This window comes from Plodia interpunctella, chromosome 10 (assembly GCF_027563975.2).
Source record: "Plodia interpunctella isolate USDA-ARS_2022_Savannah chromosome 10, ilPloInte3.2, whole genome shotgun sequence".
NCBI classification, from domain to species: Eukaryota; Metazoa; Arthropoda; class Insecta; order Lepidoptera; family Pyralidae; genus Plodia; species Plodia interpunctella.
This window is the reverse complement of record NC_071303.1, coordinates 2,921,329-2,937,118: the sequence shown is the minus strand read 5'-3', so window position 1 is coordinate 2,937,118 and position 15,790 is coordinate 2,921,329. Positions and strand designations below refer to the sequence as shown.

Genomic DNA, 15,790 nt, shown 5'->3' with positions numbered 1-15,790 from the left:
AATTTAATAAAATAAAATAAATAATTTTGACGGAATCTTTTATCACTCATCATATGCCCGAGTTTACAACGCCTATCTTGCCTCTTCGTATAAGACAGCAAGGTAGTTGTATGAAAATGTTTCGTCTCATTTGGCTACACTGACACGTTGTCTTTAGCTTCTTTTGTATTTTTTTCCATACATCAAAATGTGTTTCACTGAGAAATTAATTTATATTTTTTTTTCAGTTCGCCCTCGACCAGCTCCAATGTCTAACTGGCAACACCCTAGCCCATTGGCAACACAGCGTCGTGTTATCATCCCTACTCGCCCAAAAGAAAATGCAAGCCGCCTTACAATATTTGCACGTTAGAAAACCTGTTCCTGTACAAAATATGAGGGAAAATATTAGTGCCGGCAAGTTGTCTGATTGGCAAGCGAGTTGCAACTTGTATTTGGCGAGGCAACTGCTGGGAGAAGCGTTAGATGTCGTTAGAGTGTGCGCTGAGTACTCTGCGAGTAGAGACGAGAGGGAGAAGGTGCTCATTTGCTTTTTCAAAGGTGAGTTTGACGCTTATTACTGGATAATAAAATTCATTTTAGATTGGCACGGGATAGTTGCCGTATTGGCTAGTGACTTGCAACTTTTATTTGGCAAGGCGGTTGCTGGAAGAAGCGATAAGTTATCGTTAGTGCGCTGAGGAGAGGGAGAACGAAGCTTATGTTTGGGGAATAAAGTTTATTTTAGATTGGCTGGTCTGGTTTGGATGGTCCGGAAGTGGTCCGATTAGCAAGCGAGTTATTTATTGATACAACTATTTGGTGGAAGTTTATGAATTATTTCCTGTTTTATTCTCTCTTCCTCTCACATGAGCTTTTTGCGCATCGTTTCCTTCGCCATATAACGTTGGAGCCCATGGACAGCATTCCTATTTTTTATCTCTAACCTTCATACTAATTATAAAGATTAAAAAATATTTATTTTTGTTTATAATAGAGAAACTCAAACACAACAGGACCAATTTGGTAAAATTTGGCCATAATTATTGTAAACATTCAAGAGTAACATAGGCTAATTTTTAAAAATAGTTTTACCCGAGCGAAGCCGGGACGGGTCGTTAGTATCTATCTATCTTACTAAATTCGCAGGCTGTCGCAACACTGGGCAGCTGTCGAAGGCGCTGCAGCTGCCGCTGCTGCCGCCGGAGGAGGAGGTGTTCATCAAGTACCTCCAGGACTGCGACGAGCGGCAGACCTCGGACATACTCATCATGTATTATTTACAGCAGGCCCGGTAAGATTTATATTTCAACTTCTTCTTGTCGACTCGACGAATCCTGAATTAAATGATCATCACCATCATATCGAGTGTGTTATTGCTAACACTGGCGTCCGATTTTATTCAAGCCGCGTAAAAGCATCTGATATGACTTTTTCGACTACTTACCGCCATCTAGTGGCAGGTAGATGTTTTCATTCACCGGAAGCAAGTGGTGGTCTATGAAAACTACTGTATATGAGTCAGATTGGTATACAAACTCATATGGCACGAGTAGAATACGAAACTGAGGCCTTTCGATCCACAGGCGGTCTTAACCAATTACACCACCATCCACTTCTTACTTAAATGATGACCAAAAAGACGGCTCCGATACAACATTATCTGGGGCGTTCGTTATTTCAACTGATTCAGATTGCGATAAATGTACTGAAAATATATAAATTACAAATATTTTATTTGTTGTTTTCATTCGACATAAATTTACAATTAAGCTTATACTAGGATTCCCTGTGCCTTGGGTGTCCAGGCACTTATGTTAGTACCATGGCGAGCGAGCCAAAATCTATGTAGACACTTTCATATTTACTATTCGACTACCAATTACTGACCATCTTTGTAACGTCTGTTTTCGAAAAGAATCGTACAAAAACTCTCGAATTCCTGTGACTAACATAAAACAAGCCGTTCGGTTGTTATATTGGTTGATACTATATATAGCGGCCCTTGGACGATATTGAGCTTGACGGCAGTAATACTCGATTGAATGTGATAGTACTTGTATACGAATAAAACTTCTAGTTCTATGAAATATGTGCAAAAGTGCAAAAAATATTTAATTCCATTTCCATTCCTTTAGATATCTAGAAGCAGAGCAATACAACAACAAGCTTAAACAGACCAAATCAAAGCAGAAAGACCTCACGAAGTCTGCAGAGTCACTCGCCGACATGATAGACAGAGACAGCGCTAGAGATACGTTGGTTGATGTTGTGTGCGGGTATTTGCCTACTATCGCCACTGCCGTGGCTAAGTGTGCCTTTACTGAGAGGGAAGTAATGCCACATGGTGAGTAATTATATATTTATTTTATTTAGCTCTCGAAAATACGGTTTAATCAAATACGACCTGGTGAAGTGCTTGCCTCTGAACCGAGAGGTCCCAGGTTCGATCCCCGGTCGGGTCATGATGGAAAATGATATTTTTCTGAGTGGCCCGGGTCTTGGATGTTTATCTATATATGTATTTGTTATAAAATATAGTATCGTTGAGTTAGTATCCCATAACACAAGTCTCGAACTTACTTTGGGATTATCGATCTGTGTTATTTGTCTTTATTTATTTATATTTATTTATTTTACTATGGCACCTAAAACCATGTAATGGTTTGTCTATGCGCTATAGAAAACTTGTAGACATGATCAAGTGAAAGTATTTATTAGGAATGTCACTGTTTCATGTTTTATTTTAAAGTATACAGAATTTATTTCTCAAAGTTAATTCCTCTTTGGAAATAATAGCTTATTTTCTTACCATACTTCATTCTTCTACATTCTTACCATATATTTTTATTTGTTATGTTTTCAGTGGCGGCGCCAAAGCCGATGTCTGTATTCGTGAAAGCGAAATCGCCCAAAAATACCTTCACTTATAAATCGTCGTTCATTCAAGTGAGTGCCTCTCAATTATTATTTAAAAAAAATATTGAGTTGGTTGAGTTTGTTTTTGTCTTAACTTTTTGAAAATGGACATTCCAACCAACTAATTTTCGTATAATGATCCAGTTGTATTGTATCTATAATTTAGACTTTTGATACTAACTAATATTATAAATGCGAAAGTAAATAGTTACCTCTTCACGCTCTATACTCGACAAATATTCTTGAAGTTTTCCATAAATGTTGTTTGAAGTATGGAGAATGACATAACATACCTTTCGTCCCGGAAAAATAACTATTCCCAAGAAAAAATTACGCGGGTAAAGCCTCAGGCAACAGCTATACATATATTTACAATTGTCTGACCTTGTCTACTATCCTACTGACTAGTATATAGGTATATAACTGTGTGTAGGATACGATAGAAAACGCAAGTGAGACATGGGTGAACAAGCGCGGCATCAAGCGCGCGCTGCAGGTGGACGAGACGCCGTTCATCTGCACGCCCAAGGTGGCGCGGGCCCGCAGGTATTCATCGTCGGCTTACCATTATCCCACTTTATGTGGAAAATATTATTATTATTTAGCTAATCACAATGGTACACAATATGTATCCTTTTAAAGTATTTAAAAGAAGTACAATATTTTTTTAGATTTATTATCTAATAAATTAGTTTAAGTTTTTTTAGAAAATAGGCACTTACAATAATTTCTTATTTTTTCTTACTAAATACCTACTACATATTGTGTACCGTTGTATTTAACTAAATAAATAAAAAATAATAATATTAGGTCCTTACATATGAAATTGGTGTTTTGTTGTACTGGCCACTTTAATCACAAATTTCTCCTCTTTGGTTAGGAATTCCAAGTTCAAATTTATATAGCTATTTATACAGCTATTTTTTTGTATTTGTGTTTCGTTAACCGTCATTCATTTGTTTTTGTTTCTTCTGCTTTTTCTGTTTGCGTCACTCAGTTTACAAAATGGAAAACTTGAAATATCGCGTTATTTACGAGTACGAGTTCCACCGTGGCACCAGTGCTGCGGAAACGGCTCGAAGGGTTAATGATGTGTATGGTGGTCGTGTCGCAAAAAAAATACAATGTGATTTTGGTTCCAACGTTTTCGTTCTGGAAATTTCAACCTGCAGAACAAGTCCCGTGGACGGCTGGAGACCCTAGTTAATAATGAAGAATTGAAGCGGAAGCGGATCCATCGGAAACCACGTCCGAGTTAGCTTCAGGCTTCGGTGTTAGTGATAAAACTATTATACACTTGAAGCAAATTGGGAAGATTAAGAAACTTGAAAGGTGGCCAAATCCTGCCCCAAGCGAAAATTGACCCAAAAAGTTACTTGTAAGCGTTTGGTGGACTAGTGCCGGTGTCGTTCATTACAGTTTTCTCAAATCTGGCCAGACGATTACGACAGACGTCTATTGTCAGCAATTACAAACTATGATGGAAAAGCTAGCTGCTAAACAACCGAGGCTGGTCAATCGCTCCACGCCACTGCTGCTTTACGCCAACGCTAGACCACACACTGACGGCTACCAAATTAGAGAAGCTTCAATTGGAATGTCTAAGACATCCACCATACTCCCCGGATCTTGCTCCAACAGACTACCATTTGTTTCGAAATTTCGATAACTTCTTCCAAGGGAAAAAAATCAACTCCTATAGAGCAGTTCAAACCGCCTTCAAAGATTTTATTGAATCCCATCCGAATGGTTTTTCTAGTAAAGGGATCAATGAACTACCTATGAGATGGCAAAAGTGCATAGATAATAATGGTTCTTACTTTGATTAAATAAATATATTATATTAAAAAATATTCGACTTTTTGTTGCTCATATACCAAACGCCAATTTCATATGTAACCTTATAATAATGTGGGAACGGTACAGCACGTCATTCTCCTCTACTTATACCTGTCTGACTTCCTATTTAGCCATATCCTGCTTAACTCACTCAATCCACCTCTTCTTCGGCCTGCTCCTACTTCTTTTTCAATTCATTTTTACCCGGAGATATTCCTGTTTCTATTTAATATGGCGTACACCACTTATTGATGTCAAAAATGTACTTAAAACTTAGTTTACTCCACACTTGCCGCAGACGAAACAAACATTACCACAGCCTTTTTTTCAAAGACGTCAGTTACCTACTTAAGATCTAGGTGTCATCGTCGAAGATACGTTGCAGGTCAATCAATCCTGAACATTCTATTTGGTATTGCAATAGCAAAAAAGAATATTTTAAAATCTGTTTTCTACTCTTTATAAACATACTGTTTATATGTATACTCAATGTCTTTAACATTGTAAACATCTTAATTTATAAAAACTTTTTGTTTGGTTTTATTTGTAGAGTTGATTTGTAAAGAATGCAATATGGTGTGAAGTGTCCATCATATGTGTTTTTTTTTTACAATAGAGTCTTAATAAGTTCAATTTCGGTAGTTGGTAACCTAGTGAAAATTATTATACAGGGTTACTGGTATTTAACGCTTAATCTTCCAAAGGCGCATAAGGTACATATGTAGAGACTAACATCTTTTGTTCTACGACTTTTGTCTAAACGTAATAAATACAAATAAGAAATATTTTTTTAGTTTTAATGTCGGTTCTATGAAACGTTAACTCTATGTTCGATAACGCTACTTTACTGTTTCGTGTTGCTTGGCCATTAAATAGAGTTAAGAAGTGTAGAATCTCAAATTAGATTGTTTCTTTTTATATGAAAAAATAAAATAAAAAAAGTTGCTCGTTTTGATGTACCCAAGTAGTCTTTAGGAGGTCTTGCGTTTGACACCTGTGTGGAAACCACATGTAATTCAAAATTTGACGTGAAATAATGAGAGTGTAAGATCTCTCTTCATAGTCGTATTTCCTCATGACTGAGGGTCGTGGTCATTACGTGGAAAGAAACACACATAACAACTTTTTTGACATTATTAATGGACTGGTTTGCCATTGCTTTCTCCATTTTACACACAAGTTAATAATAATCAACTAGTGTGCAGGTTTCTTCACGATGTTTTCCTTCACCGGAAGCAAGTGGTGGTCTATGAAAACTACACGAGTTAAATTGGTATACAAACTCATGTACTCATTAGTAGGATTCGAATCTGGGACCTTTCGATCCACAGGCGGGCGTCTTAACCTTTACACACTTCAGTATAAGATATAATGCATGAAATAAATGGTTGAGCAGTATGTACTTGGAGCCGCAACCGGAGACGGCGACGCCGAACAAGCGCGCGCGCACGACGCCGAGCGCGACGCTGCGCGCGCTGCTGGACGCGGCGCCGGAGCCCGCGCCGCGCGCGCCGCGCTCCGCCTCCGGCACGCCGCACAGCATACTCAAGGTCGACTCGAATTATAATCTAGTTTCAATCTTCCCATTTTATTACAGCTAAATAAAAACTGTACTGACGACCTCGGTAGCGCAGTGGTAAAGTGCTCGCCCCTGAACCGAGAGGTCCCGGGTTCGATCCCCGGTCGGGTCATGATAAAAAAATAGCTTTTTCTGATTGGCCCGGGTCTTGGATGTTTATCTATGTATGTATTTGTTATAAAATATAGTATCGTTGAGTTAATATCCCATAACACAAGTCTCAAACTTACTTTGCGGCTAGCTCAATCTGTGTGATTTGTCTTTATATATATCAACCTTTTTCAGATATCTCTCTATCTGTTGGTGAGAAAATTTTTCAAGTTTATCGCGAACGAACAGACAGACTCTTGCTGCTTATTTGCAATGTAAATATGTATATGTGACGCCCCAAAAGTAGCAGTTAAGTCAATATCTTCAACCGACTCCAGACGTGAGAGCTCTTCAATCGTTTACAAACATGACATTTTTGTCACACATTGAAAGCAAAATCTCATTGGCTTATGTCAAATATAACATTTTTGTAAAAAAACTATATTTTTTACAGATAAAACGCGAAGGCGGTGACCGCGACATGGCTTCGCCGACAGACTCCCGCTACCTCGCCGACAGCGACGACGATTTGGCCGACGCTGCCAGCAACCACACGCACTACAGCGATGCTAACAAGTAATTAAGATATCCATTAATTCCTGTGTGCGTATTGCCACTTTGCTATTCACATGTCACTATCGAATCGATTCGCTGTGAGACACAGCTAACCAATCACTGTGCGCCATTGTGACGCAACGACAAGTACACTACAATATGATTGGCTCGCTCCGTCTCACTTCGAATCGACATTTTTGAGTGAAACATATATATTTTTTTAACCTTTTTAGAAGTTGTATTTAACGCTGTATAATAATCTTCCATGATTATCTAGGAAGCGAAGAAAAAACATTAAATGTGCCAGCTGCTCCTGTTCCCGCGCATATTGTAAAAGTCAATCAAGGGAAAGGGTTATAAACTGGGCATTCTTCTCATAAGCGAAGGGCTAGTATAGCAACCTATCACTATATAATTTTCTATCAATAGGACATGCAGCCAAATGAGGTCTAGTTTGGCAATTCTTGGCTCCTGTCGTCCTCGCAAAGGGTAAAAACGTGATATTGTATGTATGTATTTAAAAAATGTGACTTTAATTCATAATTTAACATTTCTTTTTTGCAGACATCTACGATTCACAATACCTACTGCATCAGAATCGGGATCGACCCCATCGCCGCCACTCGACGCGGTAGAGACGGATATACCGAACACCAGTCGTGCGAGCGAGACAAATATAGTTGTTGACAACTTCTCTACTAGAACTACCACACCCACACATCCTATGGTAAGTTTGTGTTAAAGCAATTTCGACTTTCGAAACGAGTATTGTAAGGCTCTTCATAATTATAATCATTTGTTCAAAGTTTCAGTATTTATGAAATGTGTGTACTGTAACGATTCTTGGCTTTGTCTGCCCCATATGGGACCAAGACGTGACGTAGTATTGTATCTAGTAAACGGTTTTTAACAATATATTTTTATTTTGCAGACTGAAAAACATGATTTGGAATCACCGCCAAAGAAACAGGCCACTGAAGATAAAATCGGGTCTAAAAAGTTGAAGGATACTGTGCGTGCAAGGTCTGTATCTCTTCATTACTCTCTCTCACTTTCTTATCTAATTGTGTTGCTAGATACATTAGTGGATGTGACGCCTCAAAGCCCAGGATCCGCATGACAAAGGAACGTTAAAATTTTTGAAAATTATGTGTGTGGTTTTACGACCGGCCGCCTGCCTGATGTGAACCTCTTCAAGAATATCTCGAGGTGAATGAGAAGTTTAAATGATCACTAATTTGCTTCCACCAAAAAGGAGTTGATGTTTTCAAATTTGCTAAACACAATCCTACTAATATTGTAAATGCGAAAGTTTCTGAGGATATATGTTTGTTACTCTTTTACGCGACATCTTTGAAATTAAGTACACGGGTAAAATATATAGAATAACACCTAGAATAATACATTCTAGGTGTTATTCTATATAATTACTATACACAACCCGAAATTCCCACGGGAGTGAAGTCCTGGGGCGCAGCTGGTCGAAAATATTATTTTATTGTCATATCATTTGTTACAGGCGTTCCCTCTCAATATCAGCAAATAGTAGTCTTTCCGACGACCCGAACACTTCAATAGAGAGTATCGCGGATATACCCATCACTCTCATAAACCCGAGATTCTCCGGAGAGAGACGAAGGTCCGAGCCGATGGATACCGATGGAGAGAAAGAGATGAAGCAAGAAGACGAAAAGGATGAGAGGGAGAAAGAAATACCGAGGACACCTAAAGCTAGACGCGGAATCAATACAAGTAGAGCTAGTTTGGTTACAAGGTATTTTTTGTTTTTGAAACCATAGTTAGGAAAGGAAAGGAAGGAAAATATAGTTAGAAAACTTATAACTGGTTGACTATCATTTCATTCGTGTTACTTCATAAGTGCGATACTTACTACTAGATGGCGCAAGTCGCAAAAGTCATGTCAGATGCCTTCAGGCAAAATAACACTCGATACGAGAGAAAAAATCGGTAACATTGTCGAAATAAAAAAAAGTTCTTTTTTCTGTGATAGAAAAACGTTACCGAAGTGAATCCAATATGGCACAATTTAGAATCTGAATTTCAGATTAAGAATTAACGATCACATGCGCACAACACAAACGTTAAAATTTTGTTGGAAAATTAAACTTTCGCGACATCAGCGCCCCTAGCGGCCAATCCAAGGCTATAGGAGCCTTGGATTGGCCGCTTAGTATTTATAACTGTATAATTTCCAGAAGCCGGTCAGTGACCCCAGAACGACTGGACTCTCCCGTCAGCCCCTCGCGCGCTGGAAGGAGCACAAGGTGATGTTCCAAACTTCTATACTATTATTATAAAGTGGGAAGCGTTTGTGAGTTTGTATGTTTGAGGCGGGTAATCACCGAGACTACTGAACCGATTTCAAAAATTCTTACACCATAAAAAAGGTACACTATCCAAGATTTCTATAGGCTATATAATACATTTTATCTCAAAATTCCCGCGGGAGCGAAGCTGCGGGCAACATCTAGTATAGTATAAAACAAAGTAGCTTCCCGCTGTCTTAGATTTTTTTATATAAAACTAAATGGTAACAGACAGTAAAAGGAAGTAACAGATCGGTTAACATCAGACAGTACAGTAGTTGAGGAGACTGGCATGCTGTTCGTACACCGACCCCACATAAAGTAGGTAGGCGGATGATGATGATAAAACGAAGTAGTAAACATACAATTTTCTGTTTGACTCAAAAATTTTACTGTAAAGCTCATAGTGTTAAGTCCAGCAATCGTACGTAAAGGCTCGATTGGCGGACTATACATTTTAAAATGAAGAATAAATATTTATTTGGTACATTTACAAAACATCATACATTACACCAAAATGGTTTTCTCTCAGCAATTTGTACTGGCATGAACCAATACACAATGAGCACAGTCTTTTAAGTTTTCATATAAAAAAAATAAAAAACAGAACCCTTATAGGATCGTGTGACTATTTTATCAGTTTATCTATTCGATATCGTCAGTTTATCTATTTAATAGCGCTCTTCGCAACACGGTATGAAGCGGTGGTGGTGTAATGGTTGAAACGCCCCTCTGTGAACTGAAAGGTCCCTGGTTCGAACTTCCACTTGCTTCCGTCTCACTTGTTTTCGATGAAGGAAAACATCGTGAGGAAATCTGTACTCTGGTTGATTATCAACTTGTGTGTGAAATGAAGAAGGCAATGGCAAACTACTACATTAATAGTGCCAAGAAAGTCGTTATGTTTGTTTCATTCCACGTAATGACCACGACCCTCAATTATGACATACGACTATGAAGAGAAGATTCGAAACACGCCATTCGTTGGAATAATCCTGTCGAATAAATAAACTGTCCTCGAAAAACCTCAGAAAACGAACATTATTGGTCGTTGTAGGAGCAAATCTAGAACGCCCGAGCGCAGCCCGCAGCCGCCGGCGCTGGCGCCCATCCCTGAGCAGCCCAAGCTGGAGAGCGACAGCGAACATCATCCGCTCAAAACTTTGCTCAGCGCTCCCAGAAGACTTCGGTATGACTTTGTCTTCAATACGCAGTGTTAAACAAAAAAATCGCGACGCACACGACTTGATTGATTGGGTAAATAAAATAAGAGAGAGAAGAAGAGATAACCAAACATGACACTTTGATACAATTTATTTTATTCTCTTCAATGTATACTAGCTGCGCCCCGGGACTTCGCTTCCGTTGTAATTTCAGGATATCTGTTTGGTGTTGACGTTTGAAAAAAGTATCTGATTTGACAAGTTGAAATAGCCATTTGAGAACCCTTTTTTTATAATTTCCTTCGCCTTCCGCGTCTATCTGTTTATATGCTTTCTTATTTTACTACGCAACGGATTTTGATACAATTTTCACTGTTATTTAGACTATTACTATTACAATTGTCGAATAAGGAACCCTCATAAATGGCAAAAAAAACAAGTAACAAAAAATGTTAAACATCATTTTAATATTAACAGCAGCAGATCGCGAACGCCAGAAAGAGTTGATTCAGTGATAGAGTCCCCGCGACTGGAAGCCATCACGGAATCTCCCACTAAATCTTCCAGCGAATCAGCTCAGTCCTCACCAGTGCGTCGTAGTCTTAGGTTAGTACCCGTTTTGTCTACTGTGGTACACACAATTCACATGTTTTATAAAATACTAGCTTTTGCCCGTGGTTTCGCCCGCGTGATTTCCCACGAGCGCAGTTATTTTTCCCGGATGATAGGACGAAGAAGGACATAGGGTACCTATGTCAAAAATATTGGTTGAGTAGCCACAGAGCCTGAAGAGGTAACCAAATTTACTTTCGTATTCGTAATATTAGTTAGGATTAGGATTTTAAACAAATGTATATGATAATTACTGTCTGTCTATATTTATCACTTAGTTTATCCTGTAAATATGCATCCCGCCTATAATGTAGTTTGGTTTTATTTATGGAAAGTATATATATTTTATTTCAAACCTAACAGGAGCCGATCGCGAACGCCAGAGGTGGAAGTTCCCGTGGAACCACCAATATTGGCTAGTCCTCGTAGTCTAAGGTAAGCTTCTGTAAAAAAATATTTCAAAATGAAATAAGTATACAACATACAAATTTAAACTTTCTTTCTTGCAACACTTTCTTTACGGCGACTCGTCGTCTCATCGACTTTAAAATTATTAATTTACATTTCAGTCAGGAATCCTAAGTCACAAATGTTTGACTTAGTATATTTATAATTTCAGAAGTCGATCCAAAACGCCCGAAAAAATAATGTCGCCCAAAAAAGATCAGTCGGTCAAAAGCAAGAAATCTCTATCGAGACTTGTCCTTGAAGCGAATGCCTTCGCCAAGACAAAAGCCAACTTGGACAAAGATGAGGCAACTAAGAGTGACACCGGAATGGAATGCACTCCAATGAAGACTTTAAAACAAATACCAAGTCTTTTAGACGTCACTTTGTCTCCCATTGTAAATAAATCTGTCTTACAAAGTTCTAACGACAGTGTACTATCAGAATCTCCCGAAAAACAAACCAAAATCGATAAAAATATAACAGATTTAGGTCTCAAAACTCTTCCAGCGTTTACAACCATTCATGAAACGTATATAGAAAAATCTGTACTACGCAGTTACCAAAGCAGTGTAGGCGATGCTTCCGCAGAAGAAACTAAGGAGATTGAGGTAAGCCGCGAAGCAAACGTGACTATGAAATCACTGCCAGCATTCACTACAATAAATGATGAATTCGACAAATCTGTGCTACATAGTTACCAAAGTAGCATGGATGAATCAAGTGCACAAGAAGATAAAAATGATAATAAAATTACTAAACCTTTATCGGCATTTACGTCTATTATGGATGCTGAATTCAAACCAGTTTTGGGTAGCGTGGAGTCAAGTTTAGCCGAAACGTCAAGAGAAGCGTCTAAATGCAATTGGAAGAATATGTCTAGTCTAATGACGAGTGATAGCGATATAGAGAAAGATAAAAAGGAAGACAATTCTGCTGTGATTCAGAAAGAGAAGGAAAGAATTGTCGAAATAGAGAGGGAGATTCATGAGATAGAAGGAGATATGTCTGATAGTGATAATAATGGCGAGTCGGGGTCGGATGATGAAGAAATTGAGGAAGCTGAGGAAATAGAAGCAGAGGAAAGCGATGAAGAGGAAGAAAGTGAAAAGTCTGAGGAAGAGGTAAGTTACAATGATTTTAAATATTTATTGTTTATACTACAACTATGTGCGCCGTGGTATTCTGCTCCCTTAGCAGTTTCGAGACTTAATGTACGTTGTGTGTACTACATGTGTGCAAAATTTCATCGAAATCCGTCAGTAGTTTTAGCGTAAAAGAATTATATTCTAACGTGGTTTACGTGTTACACAAGTCAATACAAAGATCTTAAAAAATACCCACAATTTTTTTTTTCAGGAGACATCAAACGAGAGTGTTGAAGAAGTAATTTCTATAAAAGACACAGACTCTGAAGAATCTTCGTCATCTGATGATAAACTACAAATAAACGAAGAATCATCATCTGAGACGAATTCAGATAATGAACCTAAAGAAGCCATAGCCGAAGTAGTCGTTGAAAGGGATAATAAAGAAGAAGAAAAAACAGATCCAATAAATCAAGGCCAATTATCTTTGTTAACAGACGATAATTCGGAACATTCTAATATGAATCTTAATTATTCTGACGAAAAGAAAGAAAATGTTGAAGAAAGACAGCCTGAAGTAAATAAAATCGTTGAAAATCCTAAAAATGAAGTAATCGAAGAAACCACAAACGAAGTAAGAGTAATTTATGAAGACTCAACTCGTGGTCCCGTTGAGACTCGTACGTATTTGCCTTTATACGCCAATTCCTTTATTCTCTAAGAAGCTCCTAGACCTATAAATTACGCAATGTCCCGTACATTGCGTAATCTAAAATCAAATTATTACAACGACAGGTCATTGTTATTGTTATGATGATGTATCAAAATGACAGAAGTATTTCTTATTTGTATTTTCTCTCTCTATCTCTTGTGCAGTGATAAAAAAAATATAATTCTATGATTGTCTATGCATACTTTTTGAAACAAAACCAGTATGATATCGACATTCACTTGTTTCAATATAGTTACAATGTGGATTTATTAGGGAACTGTAATTTTTATTTAGAAGAAACTTTCTAGTTCACAATACATTATACCTAAGTTTTAAATAAATACTTCTTTACACACTTCTATGTCGTTTCAGCAGTATCGCCAGGTTGTCGAGTATTTGTAGAAGAAATCAAAACTACAACCCTGTCTACAGAATCTAAAAAAGTTATTGCCGAATTTAAGGACATACATGAAGTACCTCCTACTACCACTTATGAAAATATAGAATCGAATAAGACACCAGAAAGGAAAGTGAAAATTACTGTTACGCCAATGGATGAAGAAAATATTCAAGATAATACTGAAGCTACTGTAGGTGAAGAATCTAAAAATATAGGAAAAACTGAAGTGACCAAATTGACTTCAAATGTTGGAGAAGAATCTGAAAACTCCGAAGTTACCAAAATCCCTGCCACTCGACCAGAAACAGATCCTTCGGAACGTCCTAAAGAAGAAATGGTAGGAATCCTTGCCACTGAACCAGAAACAGTTCCTACGGAACTTCCTAAAGAAGAAAACGTAGCAGTAAAACCTGCGAGGATAACGCGAAAGAAATCTATATCAACCAAATCTGAAACAGAACCTAAAGAAAGACAAGAAATAGAAGAACCGAAGACACCTTCTAGAAGAAAACGGGCTCAATCTACAGCCTCTAACAAATCAGTTGAAGAAAAGACATCAGATAGTGATGTGACAAAAACTAGAGCGAAAACTCCTAGTAGTGAAGTTAGGAAGATTATAACAAGACGGGCTTCTAGGGAAATGTCAGAGAAAATTGACGATTCTAGAGAATCTATGGATGATAGTGTGGCCACGCCTAAGAGACGAACTACTAGATCAAGAAGTAAGAACGTTGATGACAATGAAAGCGTGGCTTCGGAAAGTAAGTTTTTATCCCCCGACGACAGACGGATAGGAGTTATAAGTTTGACGTGTCTGTATATATGTATGTCTGTCTGTGCCATCATAGTAACCAAACAACTAAACCGATTTTGATCTATTATTTTTAGCTTCACCGGAACCTGTGCATAATATTTCAAATTCAATTCCATTTCTTCTTCTACAGAGTTGAAATTTTATGATTTGAATCACTGATCAGAGGGGTGCCTCTCTGCGCGTGTAATCAAACATATTACTTTATGACTTTGCCATTCTGTGATATAATCTACTTGACCTATCCACTTGTCCTTCAGTATTAAATTTTTACATGTGGCTTTACTGAACTGAAGTTCAGATGATAAATATATAGATGGGCTTTATAAATCACTATTTACAGAACTGTATTATTATGATAAGCATGACTTGATAGTTTATTCAGGGTTGGCTTCCAATGAGGGAATATATTTTATCCACGTGTTTCATGCACCAATATCTTACCAGACGTCTATAATTATTTTCCTGTTTCCTCGAAGATTGACTGGTAGAGGGAATGCTACTAAATCTACACTTTGTACATTTTAAATATACTTACATTATGTATTATGAAGTCTCCCCCTGTCGTGTAAACGCAATAAATACGAAAAACCATCAGACATATTTTTATACGGTTCTTGCTAATAGATTGTGTGTGAGGAATGTATAGATATAATTTATTGTGGTTGTACCCTAGGCTAGTTTTAAATAAATAAAAATGAATCAATTTTAGGTTCAATAAGATCAACGAGAAGTAGAACGAGCGAAGTGAGCGATGCGTCGGAGGTGAAAGCGGCGCCGATACGTAAGGGAAGGAAATCTATACTCGCGACCAAACCGGATTTGTCTGTTATACCTGAAACTACTGTCGAGGAGTCTGTCAGCGAGAAAATTAACGATTACTCCACATCTAGACGGTAAGATGAAATTATAATTGTTTCTTGTATATTCACCCGTGTTTGTGTTCTATTCTTTTAAATTTAGGTTTTTTTATTATTATAAATACGAGCGTGTTAATGATATTTAGCATCTGATTTTACGGCGCGCGCTTCTTATGTTTTTTTATTATTTCACATCATAAATTATCATGATGATTCAAATGATTTTGTGAAAATGTTTGTAATGTAGGGCATAAAAAAAATTCCTGTCCACATGAAAAAGTTATAAGTAAATTTTTGATATGCAATAAAAAATGTCTAAAAGTAACTTAGTCGGCACATTATTTAGGAGCCATATAGACCTCCACTTAAATAATATGTATTTAATAAAAAAATATCTAAAAATATCTTC

The 15,790-nt window shown here is 37.6% G+C and overlaps 1 protein-coding gene across 1 annotated transcript in view; it reads left to right on the top strand.

Moving 5' to 3' along the window:
- The window catches only part of LOC128672788 (protein ELYS-like), a 29,215-nt gene that overhangs the window by 10,093 nt on the left and 3,332 nt on the right, over positions 1 to 15,790 (top strand). The window contains exons 17-34 of the mRNA XM_053750182.2: positions 228 to 540; positions 1,129 to 1,273; positions 2,118 to 2,326; positions 2,846 to 2,928; positions 3,332 to 3,444; positions 6,134 to 6,287; positions 6,861 to 6,982; positions 7,526 to 7,688; positions 7,893 to 7,984; positions 8,481 to 8,735; positions 9,178 to 9,246; positions 10,346 to 10,477; positions 10,929 to 11,057; positions 11,427 to 11,498; positions 11,683 to 12,634; positions 12,870 to 13,278; positions 13,683 to 14,471; positions 15,234 to 15,417. Of these exons, the coding sequence (XP_053606157.1) occupies positions 228 to 540; positions 1,129 to 1,273; positions 2,118 to 2,326; positions 2,846 to 2,928; positions 3,332 to 3,444; positions 6,134 to 6,287; positions 6,861 to 6,982; positions 7,526 to 7,688; positions 7,893 to 7,984; positions 8,481 to 8,735; positions 9,178 to 9,246; positions 10,346 to 10,477; positions 10,929 to 11,057; positions 11,427 to 11,498; positions 11,683 to 12,634; positions 12,870 to 13,278; positions 13,683 to 14,471; positions 15,234 to 15,417 (4,385 nt within the window). The remainder of the gene's footprint in view (positions 1 to 227; positions 541 to 1,128; positions 1,274 to 2,117; positions 2,327 to 2,845; positions 2,929 to 3,331; positions 3,445 to 6,133; positions 6,288 to 6,860; positions 6,983 to 7,525; positions 7,689 to 7,892; positions 7,985 to 8,480; positions 8,736 to 9,177; positions 9,247 to 10,345; positions 10,478 to 10,928; positions 11,058 to 11,426; positions 11,499 to 11,682; positions 12,635 to 12,869; positions 13,279 to 13,682; positions 14,472 to 15,233; positions 15,418 to 15,790) is intronic.